Source organism: Liolophura sinensis, chromosome 6, assembly GCF_032854445.1.
Source record: "Liolophura sinensis isolate JHLJ2023 chromosome 6, CUHK_Ljap_v2, whole genome shotgun sequence".
NCBI classification, from domain to species: Eukaryota; Metazoa; Mollusca; class Polyplacophora; order Chitonida; family Chitonidae; genus Liolophura; species Liolophura sinensis.
The window spans coordinates 9068753-9088137 of NC_088300.1; the positions used below are offsets into that span (position 1 = coordinate 9068753).

The 19385-nt window shown below is 40.6% G+C and overlaps 1 protein-coding gene across 5 annotated transcripts; it reads right to left on the reverse strand.

The window, feature by feature from the left end:
• Nucleotides 1-828: 828 nt before the first annotated feature.
• On the reverse strand, nucleotides 829-18983 carry LOC135466434 (uncharacterized). Of its 5 annotated transcripts, none has more exons than XM_064743900.1 (8): nucleotides 18648-18983; nucleotides 11865-15351; nucleotides 11431-11586; nucleotides 11016-11118; nucleotides 10111-10229; nucleotides 4284-7284; nucleotides 2808-3986; nucleotides 829-2204 (listed from the first exon to the last, which is right to left on the reverse strand). In XM_064743900.1, exons 2-7 carry the CDS (start codon nucleotides 15300-15302, stop codon nucleotides 3910-3912), a joined length of 6894 nt encoding a protein of 2297 aa, XP_064599970.1. In that variant the 5' UTR covers nucleotides 15303-15351; nucleotides 18648-18983; the 3' UTR covers nucleotides 829-2204; nucleotides 2808-3909. The 5 variants fall into 5 exon arrangements, with proteins under 5 accessions (XP_064599970.1, XP_064599968.1, XP_064599967.1 ...); XM_064743898.1 differs by having other exon boundaries at nucleotides 2705-3986; XM_064743897.1 differs by having other exon boundaries at nucleotides 2643-3986.
• Nucleotides 18984-19385: the final 402 nt, after the last annotated feature.

A 19385-nucleotide genomic window follows, 5' to 3' on the forward strand; every position in this document is an offset into this window, starting at 1 on the left:
ACGGGCCAAGAAATGTTTAGACATATGAAAGAAAATTTACCTGTCACACCAGGCAGGTTTACCATAAAATAAAAATAATAGGCCGACTGCAACCCTTGCTATCAGAGCACAAGGAATGCAGAGTACAGAATAAAATTGTCAGCGAGTTATTGAAATAAACTCCACACGAAAGAAATGTATTACCTTCATTCAAATTCAATCCTCTTGTGGAAAAGCTGAAATAATTACTTTATTCTAGAATGCTTTAGGGCCATTTATATGTAGGCCTAGATCTATTTGTATACCGTGCAGTCCTATAACTACAACGATTCTCGGTAGGCCTACATGTCGGCCTATGTATACACAAGTAGGCTTGTCTTTTCATCTCCTTTCACTCGATCAACTTCACACTTTCCAGGTGTATTACTGTTGACCCCCAAAAAATGAAGTGTTCAGTATTTAAAAAAATGTTCTGCGGTACGGCATACTTGGAAAGTCGGAAGTACTGTAATCCCTCTGACAAAAAATTATCTGTAGCACTGGTCTTGGGAGTCCGGTTCAAGGCCGATTCCGCAATGCCACGCAAAACAAAACCATTGTATTATTGCAAATTCAAATTTCGTCATGATTTGTCATTATTAAAATAAATATACATTTGAAGGTGTCCACAGATTTGTAGCAAATTAATTAAGATTCCAAAACAAACTTATGTTTATACAAAACAATTTGTTAATTATAAGTCTGTTGTTTGAGTGATGTTAGGATATATTATGCTATTGTAACAGATTATTCTGTTTAATGTAACACATATATTCCATTAATTCAACACAAAGATTCTAATAAGCTCGCAGGATATTATGTTTAATGACAGTATTAGGTAATAAGAACAGAATACATTCTTGCACCCCTCAGACAAGAAACGTTCTGTTAAACTTGAGATCAATTTTTTGAGTGATACGTTTTGAGTGATGCATGGACTAAAGTCACGTGATATCACCAACTGTCCTACTCATCAACACATCTCTGTCCACAGTCCGCCATGCTCAAGCTGCATGGTGTTTAATCTCTCTACCTCTTTCGTCCGATGCATGTTGGAAGCTATAGGCCCCTATATACTAGGCTAATACACTGATTGTGCCAAATTGGTGTTTTGCTATCGTTTATTCATACCATCAAACATCTTTTGACAGGTTTCCTCATTTAGTAATAACGCAAAAGCCATGTAATTAAGGTAATTTGGTACAAATCCGATTCCGCGTCACTTTACTCATATAGCCCTCGCCCAAGCGAAATTTTTGAAAGTTTATTGCTTGTTACGTATACTCCATGTTCACTATATTTTGGTGAATTTTGTACCACTAGGTACAAGCCTACAAAGGGCCATCAGTTGAATGTACTTGTGTATGTTCATACTGTAACACATGCGCCTTTATATATAAAGGAGTAAATGTTTCACGAGGATTGACTTGTTTGACAGTTGCTTACAAACGAATGCTCAAGCAATGTTTTACTTGATCGATGGTCAGATTAAGAAACCAGGTTGCTCGTGAGATAAACCGCCGACTATTGGCAGGTACCGCTAATTGACGAACTTTTTCACGAGCCTGTGACGTAGAAATATGCACACCATTATGAACAACAAATCGTGCTAACCCCCAAACAAGCGGCGTGGGCCGCTTCTTGGCACCAAGCGCCTCCCAACCCTCCCCCAGAAACAGTGCATGGACAAATCTGTCCTTGCAAAACCAGGTTTGAACCTGAAGTGAGTGTGCTGGCGATTGAATCCAGTGTTGACTAACTTATTGGAATTCTCAAGAATGTTTCACTTACTCAGGAAACCCATGCTCATCTACAGTTTGTTGGCAAACTTTCCAACGTAGGCCAACTTACGTAAATAAATATTATAACTTACGTAATAAATATAATTTTATTTGAAGGTTACTGGAAATTGTTCCATCATCTCTTTTTTCGGTGGTAAAACATGGGTCAGCTAAATAAATATTCTGAAAAAAGTCTTCAGTACTGTTAATAACGGAAAAAAATCTTCTGAAACCTCAATCTTGTACGTAGATTATGCCCACTGGTTAAATATTGTTGAGTCCTTAAGGGCCTCTCTTTGTCACTGTTTATACATGGTAGCACACGAGGGACGAGTGATACATGTAGTTTTGCGAAAAAAATGACGTGTATGCGGGGGCTTCACTTTGGACTGGCTGAATTTACACCTGTAACAAGAACATATATACCATTCAGTCATCCAAAGAGCAATTACAAAAAACAGAACATGTACAGCCTGGCGCACAAGAGCAACATTTAAAACATCTGGAAAATCCGAAGCAATTATAAACTAACAATGTTCATGTAAATAAAAGTTACTTTTATAATTATCGTTTTGTTAAATCTTATGTCAAGTCAACCATTATAAGCGACCGGGCACACTTTTTACATATATGATATTATTATCTACTTCATAGAAATAACATTTCTGATTTAACTACAACCAGAACAATAAAATTGTGCCAAATAACTTTCTTTGTGAAATATTAATAGCTTGTTAAAGATGAAACACATAAAGAAACGTGCTAATGATCACACCAACCCAGGTCATGGCTAAAATATAAGGCACGCAATATTTCAGCGCTGGTATTGCATAGAGCCCTTACAAAGAGAGTAGGCCATTTGTGTCCGCTGCCATCATCTAGTCGTACATTGTATGAGCGCTCACCATCAACCAGAGTCTTGCCTAGTTGTGGTTTCGTTTATTTTGTGAAAAGTGGATTCTCGGCTGGGACCTAAACGACGACCGAAGAGGGGCGTAGAGGATATACCGTGGAATAGCTCCAGTTGCCAACTCGGCACCTCTTTAATTCTGCAATCTCCGTCGCACATAAATTTCCAAGCACAGAAGGCATCACTTTTTTTTTTTTTTTTTTGGGGTGGGGGGGGTCTTTCTTGTCTTTTTTCCCCGTCATTGACAGGAGACTTCCATGAATATCATTTAACTTTTTCGTTTTGAACCTGAAATCAAATCAGCGATGATTTCCGATGAAAAATAAAAATTTGAATTACTGTGGATACTTTATTCACGAGCGCAATATCATTGAGAACATGCAAAATTTTCAAAGCGCTAATTTAACATTCGACTTCCCTGGTCTTACTATTATCTTATACACAATCAACAGGAAATGATAATGTACACACGATTCTAACCGGATATATAGAGGGTCGCACAGGACTGACTTGGTACTGAAGACAAAGAAACAGTAACCCTCATTTATGTCATAAGCCACTTACTGTTATTAAGTTATGCTCATCCTTTTTCAGTTAATGAGTGGCATAGATTCCTTACACAAAGGACTTGTGTGCCTGATGTGCGTCTCCTCCAGGACAAGTTTACCACATGGGCTCAATGGTTCGCACTTATATTATACCCACTATGCACTGGCGGTCCTTCGGTATGTTCTCGTCACAATCTTGTTGATGTACGACGCCTGGTTAAATCAACGAACACAAGTCAAAATGGTTTGTTTGCTTTCATGCAAACTTCCCCCCTCGAAGAGAGGATTGTTTTATACGCTAACTATATCGAGAAGCAGTTGAAATAAAATTTACATTAAAACGTTGCCTCTGTAAATCAGCGGTGATGTCCCAAAAGGTAACTACAGACACAGCCAGACATTTATTTACACTGGTGACTGTGAACCCTGCAGTTTTCTGGTGAGGATTTCATGCCCTGATAGAAATGTAGACACAGCGGAGTAGGTCTAGGTCTCTATCACCGAGATGGTCCACGTGGTATGGGCGCTGCCTGCTGCGGACCTCGCGGCTGTGTTGACCAGGAGAGCACTTTGACGATCCATCTGATTATTAACCAGTAAGAAAATACTCCATCCAAAGTTTCCACAAATGAATATCACAAACAATACTGCTTCAATCTTCTTCGCATTCGTCTAGGACGTGAAAGTCACCTATGTTCATACTGGTGCCACTGCCATTACTTGTCACATCTGCAACACAAAAGCTCACAGGTTAAATCAATTCATGACAAGCTTTTGGGAAAAGGGATAATAGCTTTCCTCGTAGGCATTTGTCACAAGAATAGAATAAAATAAAATGATAATAAACAAAAAGGTATCATCTTACAACATCATGAGATCTATGATTTGATGGATATTATGTTTCAAACTTAAACTCGTCATAAAATCATTATCAGGACTGTCTAGAAGTTCTGACCATTAAACACAGGTTTCAAAATGAGTTTTAACGCTACATTAATTCTAAGACGTAGTATAAATCAGACTTACCATCTGTCTGCATCTCACAATTATTCAGTGTCATATTTGGATTAACGAACTCGACACCTGAGGACAGACCAAGTAACGACTCGGTCAGACTTGCATTAGCGCTCGTCATGCCCTCACCAGGGAAATACTCCATATCCGCCAGCACTTCTGGATTAAAAGTCAATGGCTCCGGCGACCCCAATGATGCATCCATGGATATCATACCAGATAGCGTATGGGGCATGAAATCATTACTTGCAACATCCATTTGATCAGGCGCAGAAAATTCTGGCGGAGCTGTGAAACGTGTAGCTGAATCTAGGCTATCTTGACGTAGGATTTCTGCGCCATGAGTCCGTCCAAAGAAAGCAGGTTCCTCAGTCCTAAAATCCTGGTTCTGATTACTCAACTGCTCCGAACCGATTTCAGCAGCTGGAGTTATCAGACTGGCTAATGTCGACATGTCCTGAAAAATGACCGTTTCATTAGAGGCCAAGGCCTCATTGGATATGTTTTCTTCTCTTGGCATTGGCTCAAAACTCAATGGCATGTTACTGGACGAGTCACTGCCCGTATGATTTGTTACAGACAAATCTTCCTCCAGCTTGGCAGTGTTTACTGGATTGCTCACTCTTGAACCATTGTCTGCTTCTGTATAATTATGCGGAGACCGCTGTTCCGAGGCTAAAGACACATTCTCCACTGGAGTGTTTTCCTCGGGTACTATCTGAGGTGTGCTGTAAGTGTATTCTCCTGCAGTCTCACCACTTTCAATGGATGTTGTAATAGATATAGCAGAACCTGCTATACTTACTGATTCACTTAAATTTCCCTCATCACCGACTATATGGATATCAGCAACAGCTGTGGGAACTGGTGTCCCAGAAACAATTATGGGTTCAGAGATAGTTTCGGCCTCAACAGTGGACACAGGTTGATCTGTACAAGAGCAGGACAAGTCTGTTGTAGATGGATTGGTATTAGTAACAGTTACCAGAGAATCGACTGTAACTGGCTGTTCGAGCGCAGGTAGCGTGGATGGTGGATGTGCAGATCGTGTTCGTGCATCAGTAGAAGCTGAAGGATCAGATGTGGCGTCACGCGCCCGAGCAGGCCCCCTGGGATCTGTACTGAGATCATCAGTCTTTAATGTAAGCTCATCAGTGCTTCTCACTGTTTCAGGAGCAGTCGCACATGTGGCAACTGTGTCTGAGGCACTGGAGGGAACAGTTACACTTACCAACGCTGCAGTAGACTTGGAAGCAGACGATACAATTGTGTTGTTTTCTGTAGAATTAGATGATGTAGGAGCACTTTGGTCAGTTAAATCTGGTCTCATTCCACCTGGGCCCATGGGACCGTGATTATGTGGACCAGAAAGACCAAATGGACGTGGACCCATTGGACCCGAACCCATTGGCCCAGGGCCAAAAGGACCTGGGCCCATAGGTCTAGGGCCAAAAGGACTTGGGCCCATTGGTCGTGGACCATAATAATGAGGGCCTTGTGGTCCTCTTGGGCCTGGATAAAACCCTCTTCCGGGCGGGAATCCTTGCTGGAAAGGACGGGGTGCAAACTGGCATGGACCAGGTCCTTGCGGGAACATATTCATCTGAGACCCATATGGCATACCTCCTTGATATGCTGGTGGCCCACAAGAAAATGGAGGAGGTCCATAGAAAGTTTCTGGTGGATTTTGTAAGAATGTTGGTGGGCCTGAAGGGTAATGGTTTGGAATTGTTGGGTCAATCTGAGCAGACAAAGTCGCTGTAGTGGGTTGAGCTGCAGCAGTGTCAGATGATACCGTCTTGGGAGGAGCTGGAGTGCCTTCTGAATTAGCCTCTGATTTCTGACCATAGAAAATGTCGAAAAGATCCTGCACAGTCTTAGATCCTGGGGCAGAACCTTGGTCTTTTTCTGTTGCTTTTTTATTCTTGCTGCCCTTTTTCTTCTTAGCTTTGGATGCAGGTGGGGGTGGTTTAGGGACAGCAAGAGGGTTTGAGCTTGCAGGATCAATGCCCAAGAGTTTCATTTCCTCCAGTGATTCTTTCTCTGATGCTGACGATTTCGATGGAGGTGGTGGGTCCTTTGGTGTTGGAATGGATGCCAAATCAAGTCCCATTGAAGACTTATCTTTTGTACTGCTGTGTTTTTCTGTAGTTACTTCACTCTTGTCAACTGTGGCTTCTTTTATGACAGGAAGGGGCTTTTTGCTGGAAGCTTCACCAATACTAAGAAACTGATCAAGTGGTGCGGACGTCGTCTCTTCTTCCGATTTACTGCTTTTTCTCACAGTCACAATCTGGGGCTTGGGGGGTTGTTTTACTGGTGGGGGTTTATTTGCAACAGTAGTCCACGTTGGATAAGCAGATTTCACATGAGGCTTAATCTGAGTTTTACCCGTTAATTTTATGGCTATTTTAACACCTTTAACTTGTTCTGCACTTGGCACATCTTTGGTATCTGCAATTTGTGTTGCATTGGCCGCATCTGCGTCATCATCTTCTTCTTCATCATCTGCAAAGACGTCACTACCCTTTGTTATGAGTGGTTTGTTTTCCTTCTTGGTCCAGGTGAAATTACTAAACACTTTACCTTTTTTGCCTGCTTGAGGGGAAGCAGTTGGTTCCTTCTCACCTTTCAAAGTCAACTTAATAGCTTTCCCACTACTGTCAGAAGTAGCCCACTTTTCCTCAGTTCCACCTTCACCAGACAAGTCATCCACTGGCTTTTCTGACTTTTTCAAGGACTCCTTAATTTTCTGATCTCTTTTTTCATAAACACTTTGCCTTTTTAATCGCTCTTCTTCAATCTTTTGTTTTCTCTTCCTTTCATCTTCTTCAAATGCAAGTTTTCGTCTTTTGTTTATTTCTTCTACAGATTCTTCCTTTACATTTGCTTCTGGTTTCCGTTTGTCTGTCTTCCTCTCCCCATTCTTCTCATCTTCCTTCATCATAGAAATTCCTGCAGCTTTGTCTAAGTTTATGCCCCTTTCGTAAAACAGGTTATCTTCTGTGTATTTCTGAAACAAGAAAATGAATGAAGTTTAAGATATTAAACAAAAACAAGTGGTGAACAAAGACTATTCAACACTATTATATAAGAGTATTATTAAAAGTTGATATTTCCTCCATTTTAATAGGACATGGTACTGTATAATATAGGAAATACTGTATTTGGATATACTGTATTTATACTAATTGTTCATTATCTTAATATCTACCAGCTGATGTGGTGTTAATTATACCAATGAAACTGATCTTTGAGAATCTGACTTTGAATAACATTTTACGGGATGACGGCTTGATTTGGAATTTGGATCCTTCTTATTAAGGTCCTACTGTGACAATGCCTTGGACGATGGTGATCTCACTTCCACCACACTTTTCCTTTATCTGCCTACTGTAAAAACATGCAGTGGACACCAGCCAAGATGACCCTCTGTACTGTCACTGTACATGACCAGACTGGGTGTGACCAGATCTTTCTATATTGTATATCAAGGTCATTTTAAGGCTCAACTGTAAATATATCATCACCAAAATTCTAAAGGGAATACTAGTATAGCAATTCACAATGCAGTGCAATGCATGTGTAACATGTCAGGATATCTTAGTAGATATCTTCAACTTCATCTTTTTCTTCACCGTGTGTTTCAGGAATGTCATCCTGTTATTTCATAGTAGGTAAATTGTGCATTAATATGTTGTCAGGGCTATTGCACTTAAATACAAGTCTCTTGCCAGATAAGTACATTATAACATGTAATGGCAAAATAGACACTATTCCTGGGACTGCTAGAGGGACGATTTGATTGGTGATCCCCCTTGTGGTTGGTGATTCCCCTTGTGATTGGTGATCCCCCTTGTGATTGGTGATTCCCCTTGTGATTTGTGATCCCCCTTGTGATTAGTGATCCCCCTTGTGATTTGTGATTCCCCTTGTGATTGGTGATCCCCCTTGTGGTTGGTGATTCCCCTTGTGGTTGGTGATCCCCCTTGTGATTCGTGATTCCCCTTGCGATTAGTGATCCCCCTTGTGATTGGTGATTTCCCTTGTGATTGGTGATCCCCCTTGTGATTAGTGATCCCCCTTCTGATTGGTGATTCCCCTTGTGATTGGTGATCCCCCTTGTGATTAGTGATCCCCCTTCTGATTGGTGATTCCCCTTGTGATTGGTGATTCCCCATGTGACTGATGATCCCCCTTGTGATTGGTAAACGCAATGAAACACACTTTTTTGTCAAGCCAGTGTTCTCAAAGAGAGGCACTGAGGGAAGGATCAGCACAGGGTCACATTATTGCAGATTTCTTCGAATGTGATGACAGTGACAGTCATTACTTTGATTGTAAACCTGTTTATTTAAAGGTAAAGAAAACACTAACATCAAGAAAATGTCAGATAACATACAATTAAGCACTGTCAAGAAAAGGGGTTTAGATCTATTTTTTTGGAATTTTTTCCAACCTAGTAAATTGCATTTGAAAGTTTGTATTCTACTGTGGCCTTTTCTGACCACATTGGGAACAATGTTGTCAGGTCAGATTTTTGCCACTTATTCCACACAGGCTGCTAGATTTTATCACTCAAAATGCATATACATATAGCTCAGAATGCATTTATTGAATGAGCCTTAAGACAAATTATCAAGATGACAAAATATGGATACCCATAACGTCACTGACACCCTCTGAGTCCCATCAGGACATCAGAATGTCTGATGTTTTAAAACCATTTTACTTGGTTGGGGAAATTATAAAAAAATAAATCAAACTATTTCCAGTGGTCTATCATCAGGTATATACTTCATATTAGGATTTTCTTTGAGAAACTTCAATAAGCACTCAAAATGTCATAGACTACAGAAGTAAAAAAAAAAAACCCATAAATTCAAACTTATCGTATGATTTATTTAGAAGAATTAGAAAATAACTTAAGGTTAAAGTACAGTGTGTACAGGAATTGCTAAATATTCTGAGAAGCCACTTGTCAACATCATGGAACTTACAAAAACATGTAACTTTAAGAGAGCTTGGCCAAATATATGCTGGACAGATATGTATAAAGATGTGGAATATCAAATGAAAGCTATACACCAAACCCTGCCCAAATTAACACATATAAAAGCTGCCAACTTAGGCTGCATTTATCTCCATTTACAACATCTGTTATCATTTCTGAATACACCAACAACTGTGCTAGGCATAAACAGTCATTTTTATTTCCCTTTGTTTCAAAAACTTTTGCTTTGTATAATCTGCACCACACATTACCACCTCAATTTTCATCACACCATTACTCTCTACAGAGAGTAAACAGTGAAGGGAGGTATTTCTCCCTGTCTAACAAAAATCCACACGGTGGTATATTTATTCATATAAGGGGACCTCTGTGGCCAATGTGGTTAGGAGGCCAGCGTGGCGTAATAACGCAAGAGCCTTCCACCAAAGCGGTCTCTTTGAGTTCAAGTCCAGCTCATGTAACTTTCATACGTGGTAAAGTCTGACAGCAACCTGTGGATGGTTGGGGGTTTCCCTTTGACTCCTTAGTGGTTTCCTCCCACCATAATGCTGGTCATTGTCACATAAGTGAAATATTCTTGAATACGGAGTAAAACAACAAATAAATAAATAAATAAATAAATAACAAAATCATTCATATGTGGAACAACACTCACAAGGCTTTTGTGTGATCTCCAAGATGAAATAAAGCAATTGATGAAATCAGTATATACTAGAGTTTGAGTTGGTTGAAATACCTTGCCGCTTGATGTCATACTACCAGTAGACTTTGTAATTTGCTACCTGACCAATATTATAAACTTAACAATATCAAAACCTAGTGTACCTTGTATCTACTGTTGTGTTCTTCACTTTTCAAATGGTGTTCAGCACACAGCTCATCCCCAGAGAACACGGAGCACAGCGTACAGTAAAATGCCTGGGTTGGCCGCAGAAACTCCACTCCTGTGGTTACACAACACTCCAAGTTACAACAAGTTACAATATACCTGAAACACTATCACAAAATTCTGTTCTTATAAACGAGGCACACTTACGATTTCATTACCTTGGCAATGCAGTAAACAAAACTAGTCATGTGAAATCTAAATGTTATCTACTTTTTGTGGAAGCTTTCAAAATGAGGGCAATGGTTAGGTACACCTCAATACCTCATACAAATTGAATTAGAATATATGGCATTTAATTCATATTCACACAATATTTTTTGCATTTCTAATGACAACAAACAGTTTCTGATATACATGTAAATAACCAAGCGTTTGTGCGACATCTTTAAAGGTAATTCAAGCCTCTAAAGGAAAACTAGGAAAGCTGAAAACTCTCATTTGAAAATCTTCAAAATAAAATAAAATCTACACCAATGTAAAATAAAATCTACACCAATGTAAATTAAAACTTTGAAAGATCTAAATCGAGAATAGAATAATGACGACTTAATTTGAATTGATAAATCTCTGTAAATGTGCTGAACATCAAGAGTTTATAATCTAGAAACACAGCTTGGATAAGTTTACAACATATTTTTAGCTTTCTGCTCTCCTGATGATCTTGTATCATGTGTACTTCCAAAAATGTGAAAGTTACATCATTCCAGTTAAAGTGATATCAAAGGTCCAAAGGCACAGATTTTAACTTCATCCTCTCTAATGACAATGCATAAAAACTTTCAAGAGAGAGGCTCAACAAGTAAAATAGCAATGTAACCAACACATAAAAGCTAGTTATCACCTTTTATCATCGCAACTTGTACTTCTTTCCCTTTCTTAGGTGGGGCACCGGAAGGGTTTTTCACGGCCTCAGGCATCCATGGCCGATCATATGGGTCAGATTTCTGAAATTATTTGCTTAGGTTAGCCCACAAGCCTTAATGCTGAAAAAAACCTTATTGGGACTATGAAGTAAAAATATTTAAACAGTGCATTTGCACAAATTTTTTTACAAATGACTGAAAAATATTTTCAACAATGTTTTATTTAAGTTAGCCCCATAACCTCGCTACTGTGTTCAAATTGAAAATGAGAAATATTTTGACAACATTTTGAAAATTGTTTACAAATACCTTACTTCTGTCAATTCACACCTGACAATATGTTCATGCACGAATAATTCACATGAAAACATAGACATTTTATTCCTCAAATACCTGCAAGTGTTTCTTGGACTGTAGGTGGTGAAAAACCTCAAATATATTACTGGAAATGTGATTACATGTTCGGCACCAGTGGTTACCAGGATCAATGTACTCATACACCACATTCTCCTTCACTGGTTTAGCAGGAGGTGGCTCCACACTGCTTTCCTGCAAAGTAAGAACATGGGCGAACAGCATGATGAAAGGTGGTCAAGTTATGAAATAGTGATTTGGTTAATATGTTTGTCATCAGCGTTCATATCCTCAATACATTTGAATAAATTCCTGAAGCAACACAATGGCAAAAATAATGCGCCAAAACCAGTTTTGAGGTCTCACAAAAATCTGTAAAAAAGTTGCCAAGAAATGTTTAAAACAGAACACCGTCTGAGAAATGCCATTTAAACAAAAAGACTATCAGAGACAAGTACAAGATCACAACATACTGTTGTAACTGTTCTCGTTTCCTCTATTTCTTCTTCCTTGTGAATGTCCTTCACACTGACCTCCTTCTTGAGTTTGAGACCGCCACCAGAGGCCTTAAGTGTTTTAGAATTCTCATCAGCCGCTTTTCTCAGGGAGGAAATCTGCTGAGCTATCTCTTCTTGCAGTTTGCTATTCTCCACCAACACTGGATCCTTGTGCCCATCTTTTTGACGCTGTTTCTTTCTCATCAGTTCATTCTGCTGTTTGCGCAATCTTTCCAGTTCCCTTTCCAAACCCTCCAGTCGCCTCTGTCTGTCAGCTCTCTCTTGCATGAGCTTTTCCCGCTCCTTTTGGGTCAGCAGTGATTTGCCTGTTTGCAGTTGCTTTTTCACAATAGCTGCAGCTGAACTGGCATGAAGTGTTGGAACTTCCACCTTGGGAGCTAAAACGGTTCGGCGTATCACAGGACCACTTGCCACCACAGTCCTGGTCTCCTGGACGTCTTCCTCCTTCTCACTGTCCGACCTCCTATATCTTCGGTCAATACTGTAGCGCTCGGAGCTCTTTTCTCGCGATGGAAAAGTTCTCATGATTTTGATCTGTGACTTGTCATCACTAGGCCTCCTTGAGTCTCTGTATTTCCAAGACTCAGACTCATTTCTTGAGTGCGGAGAAAGGGAACGTTTACCATAAGAATCACTTCTCCTATGACGAGAGTGCCGGCTGGGTGATCTACTTCTTTCGTCTCGTGTGTCTTGGGACAAACCCCTTCTGTGTGGAGGAGATAAGCTTCTTCTGTTTGGAGAAATACTTCTGCCACCTGGAGAGACACTTCTACCACAAGAAATACTTTTTCTATCTGGGGAAAAACTTCTTCTGTCCTGTGAGATACTTCTTCTATCGGAAGACACACTTCGCCTTGGGGATGTACTCCTTCTTGGGGATATACTTCTCCTTCTTGGGGATACACTTCTGTCGGAATGGGTTCTTCTGTCATGGGAGATACTTCTGGAGTAAGGATCAAAATGATCTCTCCCTGCTAATCGTTTGCTGTCTCTGCCTAGAGAATACTTGGCGGAATCTCTGTCCACAGAAATCCTGCTACCATCTCTACCTACCAGAGGAATCAGATGGGATTCTCGATCATCCGGGTGCTGCAGCTGCTGAGGTGGCATATCATAGTCTCTTTCATACATCACCGATTCATCATGCAAAGGGTCATACATGTTTTTCAGGAGGGACTGTCTTGGGTCAGGAGGTGTGTTAGTGTAATGGTCTATAGAAACAGCACCAAACTGTGTACTAGTACCGTACTGGTGCTTTTGTAACTGGGGGTATGGAGACTGTTTGTTGTCCACAATGGCCTCCTGGTTCTGGAACTGCATTGCTTTTGTTTCCCTGTCTCTGTAGTTTCTCTCAGCCTGCCGAACATTTTGTTGAGCACTTTTGACCAAACTCTCTACATCTTCCTCCTCTTTTTTGAACAGGGATCCCCGCAGTTCTATGTCAGAAAGACCTCCACTCAAAAATGAAGCTGTCTGGTTAATCCCAAACTGTGAATCTTCAACTGAAGGCAAAGGTTCTGCCTTAACAGGTTCAACAATTTGCTGCACTTTTAATCCAGTGGCGTGCTTTGCTCTTTCCTGCATTCTTTTAGACATTTCAAAGTCAAAGCCTATGGACTGCAAGATACCTTTTATCATGGGGTTTTGGATTAGGTTATTGTCTACAGCCTCCTCTTTGGGTTGGGATACTGGTGGTAGTGCTCCACTCTGGTATGACTGGGCAAGATGGTGGTGTTGGGAGGGCAATCCTGCCACAGATGAAACTGGCACTTGTCTGCCAAGTGAACTGTCAATGAACGAGCTATTTGCTATGGGGTCACCTCCTATCATCCCATGGGATAGGGGTGCAGAAGGCAAGGAGCTGACTGGTGCATTACCCAACCCTAACATATCGGGAAGTTTGTTTACCCGCGAGGAGTTCTGGGACAGGAGAACACTGCTTGCTAAAGAGTGTAACTGAGCAGTAGCTTTGGCATCAAACACAATTGGATTTTCAGGATGGGAAGAGGGCTTACTCTGTTCATTTCTCAGAAACTTTAAGCTGTCCTGAAGGAGACTTGAGCTTTCCAAAACACTTTTTTGTCCTGCATTAGAATCTCTGCCTAACAAGTAATCCTTTCTCTCATCAAATCCTTGCACAGGTTGAGAGCTACTTGAAGACTTTCCATAAAGAAACATTTCTTCATCATCAATTTCCATGGAATTCACTCCTGAATATTGTGACTGTGGCAACACACTCGGCATGGCACTTGCTTGTGACTGAGGTGGCTTCTGGCCAGGAAAAGCAGATGGGAAAAGGGGTTTAGTATGAGGGATAATTTCAGGTGCTGAAGTGAATCCTGGAAGAGCCTCTGAGCAATCACCAAAGCCAGAGATGACAGGGGACTGCTTAGCATTGTCTGTGCTCTTCTTAAGAATGGATTTCTTTGGCTTCGCTGTAGGGGGTGGTGGTATAGCTCGTTGTTCTCCAGGCAGCCCTAATGGCATCCTTGTCACAGCATTGGAGTCTTGTGACTGAACAGTTGTCAGGGTTGACAAATTTGGTGACTGGGAGCCGTTATCATCCTCCACATAGGAGAATCCTGGCAATGGATGTCTCCTCAGAGGCTGCAATAGATTAGGGAGCTCTGCTCTGCTGGGTGAGGATTCTCTGTACAAATCCTTGAAAATTGGTGAATGACCTGGGCGTTCCCTAGACTGGATGTCTGACCTTACTGGAGCATCTGTATTCAACCGGGGATTGAATCCACTATGCAGGGCTTCATTCTGGTTGTAAAGGTGTTGGGCATTTTCCAAATGATCCGTAGGCTTTTCTCGGAGGTCTGTGTCTCCCGTCAAGAATCTCATCTCCTGTCTAGGAGGGCTCCTGTAGTGACTGTCTCTGTCAGAGGAGCTGTGTCTGTCTGAGTATGGTGAAGATGGTCTCCTATCTCTTGGTGATGAATCCCTGTGATGTCTTGAAGGGGATGAACCTCTCCTATCTCTTGATGGCGATGAGCCCTGCCGATACCGTGACGGTGATGACCCCCTTCGATCTCTGTGAGTCAGTGATCCTCGTCGATCCCTATAGGGCGATGAGTCTCGTCGATCCCTGTGAGGGGAACTGTGCCTATCTCGTCTGGGAGATGGGACCCCGCCTGTACCTGGAAGGGGAAGAACCATGTCGATCTCGCTTGTCCCTTGACAGTGATCCCCTGTAATCTCGAGATGGGGAGTCTCGACTTCTATATGAAGATCTGTGTCTGAGAGGTGAGCCTCGTCGGTCTCTTGAGGGTGAGCCTCGTCGGTTTCTGGGGGATGGATCTCGTCTATCTCTGTGGGGGGAACCTCGCCTTCCACTTCTGCCCCCATGAGAGGATGGACTTCGCCTGGCCTTGTCGGAGAACATCTCATTTCCAACTGTTATGCGGATGGATTCTTCACCTTCACTGCTCCGATCATCCTAGTTTGAACATAAAAAAGGCACTTTTCATTTAGAATGGCACTCGTGACAGTATTCAGCATATATATAAATTATGTGTTAACCAAATTATCTAGAATACAATATATACAAAAAAAAAACAAACATGTCATCAGGTAATTGTTCAGTGACAGGCTTAACATGGGAGATTATCATGGCATATCGATATAGGCAATTATGTTTGTGTTTAGTTCTTATTCTGTACCACACAGAAAAGACACATCTATTAATGGGATCATTGATAAGCACAAATAATAAGTTCAGCTTAGTGAATAAAATATTATGCATAAAAAAAACACGATGTTTATACCTGTTTTGTAGATATCCACTAGTCAAACAAATGTAGATCTGGTATTACCTCATGAAGATTTATCAGAGGAAAGCTAATAAACTTAATTTACATCTCTTTGATGCGCTAAGGGTACATGTAAACCTGACATCCGGCTGTACATGGGAAGGTCTGCCAGCAACCTGCGGAGAGTCATGGATTTCCCCATGGCTCTGCCCATTTTTCTCCCATCGCAATGCTGGTTGCTGTCGTGTAAGTGAAATATTCTTGCGTATGTTGTAAAACATCAATCAAACAAAAGAATGTAAACTTGACCAGAGTCTAAAATTCATCAGCCTTCATACCCAACGCACCTGGTGGTTTTTACACAGCAAAATGTCATTGCATGCTAGATTATCAGCCGTTTTTTAAGCCAAAAAATCAATTTGCAAATATCTATAGCTGAAACTATCAAACAGTTGCTACAAGCTGAATTAAGAATTTCTGCCATGGAGCAGTTAGATGCAGTGGCTGAATATTTTACTTCTGCAGCCAACTGTCCAGATTTTGGGCCTGTATTCCAAACCTTTTTAGATTACCAGTCTCCCAATCATTTCAGTGTAACATTCACTTTTAAATAACAAGAATTCAGATGTCAGATGGCACGATATCCTGTTAGCATACCAACTCTATACAGTTTTCATACTGCAAAGTGAACGTTGTCCACTAGTATATATTTTCAACTTTTGTGAAAATGTATCCTGGACAGTACTCATAATTAATACCATGACACAAGTATGTTCATTGTTATCAAAATGGTTATAAAACATCAAGGTTCCCACACACTATTTTAATTTCCAATCAAAAATACATTCTCTGGGCACATGTGCTCATTTCCTACACAAAGCACTCATTCAAAGTAAATGTACTGTGTTAAGTTAGCTTTGCATGCCAAAATCTTTAAATCAGCATGCCAGCCAAAAACTGTCTTTTTTTGAGGCCATTTTGTTTTAGCTGGTTTTCATATATTAAAGGCTCCGTAAACAAGGAGTCCAAATGGCACAAATTTTCTGCTTGATCTATCCAAATGGATGGGTGAAAATGTAGGCTAACTAAGCCTGAGTACTCTGCCTAAAATTGCCCAATCTGATTAAAATCAGATGGTAAATACATGTAAATGTATAGTTTATCGCTAACAACGATCTGACACAAATCCCATCACTGGCATGTTCAAGGGGTGTGTTTCTTTCCGCCAATCAAAAATGCGCTCCTCGAAACAAGGTAACAGTCCCGGACAGAGCTGAAGATGTGAGGCAACTTACAGAAAATCACGAGTCATGAAGCAACAGCCAAGCAACAAAGTCAATACCGGCCCGCAAAGCAAGGGAACTTGTCACAGCTTAAAGAACAAGTTAAAACCTTCCCAAAAAATATTGTCACACACTGCTCATGTCCGTAATGTGCACATTTGACAGCTTTACCTTGCTATCAAACTGTTTTATTGTTGTTGTACTCCCATCTGCCAGTTGTTTCACTATGACGAACTTAAATCCCCAAAATAAACATTCGATTCAAGGTAAGCGATAATACATTTTCCTTGGCGTGTCCACCATGTCACCGAGTCAAGCTACTTCCGCTACAGAAAAATGTGGATTACCCTTTTTTCCGACAGACATCGAGTATTCCCAGCAAAACGAGCTCTCAAACTGACTGGTCAATATTGATGTCAATGACCCTTGGTTGTTTACATTACCTCAGTTTACGGGAAGTCACTGAACACGCCAGGGATAGGAAGTGTGTCACATTGTTGTTAGTGAAACAATATCCATATTATCTATCATATTTTTTATGAGCTATGAGCTATCATGGATAAAGTAACAATGGAGATCAATTAAGCATTCTTTTAATGAAATGAGGTCCTCCAGCTGGCTTGATAAAGTTCTGAAAATGAGGCCATCATCTACGTAATGTTTTTAAATACAAAGCACAGGTAAGTTAGTATTGGTGGATTTCTATACATCTTGAACTGGCTAACTCTATGCTCAAATTGTAAGCAACCAGTCATCAGAAACTTTCGCTGCATCCTGAAAATATTCCCCAGTTTCTTCATTATGAGCAATTGTGCCAAATCTCCCCGGACAACTGATCAGCTACACAGACTTATGTGATAAATCAAAATCTACACTTACATCTTTTTTTTTTATCAAACTTGCATTGATATATATGTAAATTTTCAATTTACAGCAATCCAAAAGCTCTATGTTTTTTCTACCTATTCAAAACCGCACACATCCAGGCATTTCACTCACATGAGGTCCTTTCAAGCAGTGCAAGATAATATGAGAAGGTTTGGGGAAATGAACAACACAGGTTGATATTCTGAGAACTTTGGCCAATAACAATTGGAAATTACAAGATACGTTAGATAACAGAACAGTCTGTACAGCATTCTTGACAACGTCTAGTTTTGGACTTGTGAGGCTCTTAAGAAAGTTTTACATCAAATCCAATATTTAGATAATGCTTTTGCTGCTGTGTGTATGCGTCAAGCATGTAGACGCGAGTAAAACGGCAAATGCCCGAATGTCTGCTGTCTCATTTGTTTACAAGGTACTGTCAATTTTATCTCTGTACCGTTCAGTCATTCTTTATGTTATAAATATGACATTGGTTTCATGTGTCTGATTTACCAAAGGAGTGTATCGTTTGATCAACTGGCCATATATTTGTAACTTACTACCCTCAGATTTTTGTTATATTTGTTCATGTTTCAGGGAAGTGCTGGGGAGGGGTACTTTTTCCCACCCCTTTTCAATATGACCACAGAGTATCTGTATGATGCAGTATACTTCTATTAACAGTCAAACTGGATATGGTACGTAACAATATCATTGCTCCATTCCTAATTGGCTTTCACACGCACTGCTATATTTACAATAACATTACTACTTAGCACATACCATCACAAACCATACTACATGTAATTAAAGACGCTGCTGTGTTTAACAACCTGAGGTCCTAGTCTTTCTGACACCGGTCTTTTACTGAGCGGAGACCGTGAGCGAGATTTACTACGACAGTTTCCATAATCGCGACTCTCAGAATGCTTGCTGTCCCTCCTTGCATTATGATCTCTGTGATCATCTCGAGCAGTTTCCTTTTCTGTCTGCACGGTGATTTTCAGTGCTCTGTCATCACTTATCGTATTGTTGGGCGGGACTTCGGCTATGGGTGCACCTGCCCCACCTCTCCCTCGACCTCCTGAAAATGCTATTCCACGGCCTCTAAAAAATCTGCCCCTTCCACGACCGCGTCCACGAGCTCTGAAGTTAGCATTTCCCCACATCGTCGCCATTAACTAACCAGGCGAAGGTACGTTATTACGCTTGCGCGCAGCCCCCTTTCATACATCACAACAATCGTAAACTGATACGATCAGGCAATAGACTGATATTTGATCTAGGAAGCTGGTAAACAAGGCGTATAAATTTCACCTTAAGTTTGTCATTTTTCAATGTGATACGGTTTGCTTGATTCTGATTGAATCATTCACCTTACAGTGCCACTTAAGAGTTCTTGGCGAAGTTTGATTAATTTCTAAACAAAAAGACATAAGCGTTGGCATCAAAAGTGTCATTTTCATGGCGTTTTATGTGCTTATGACTTTTCACTTTCACGTATCGGTACCAATCAAATAGCCTACAGTAATTAGTTTTTTTTTCTTGTGACTAAAACATATTGAATATCG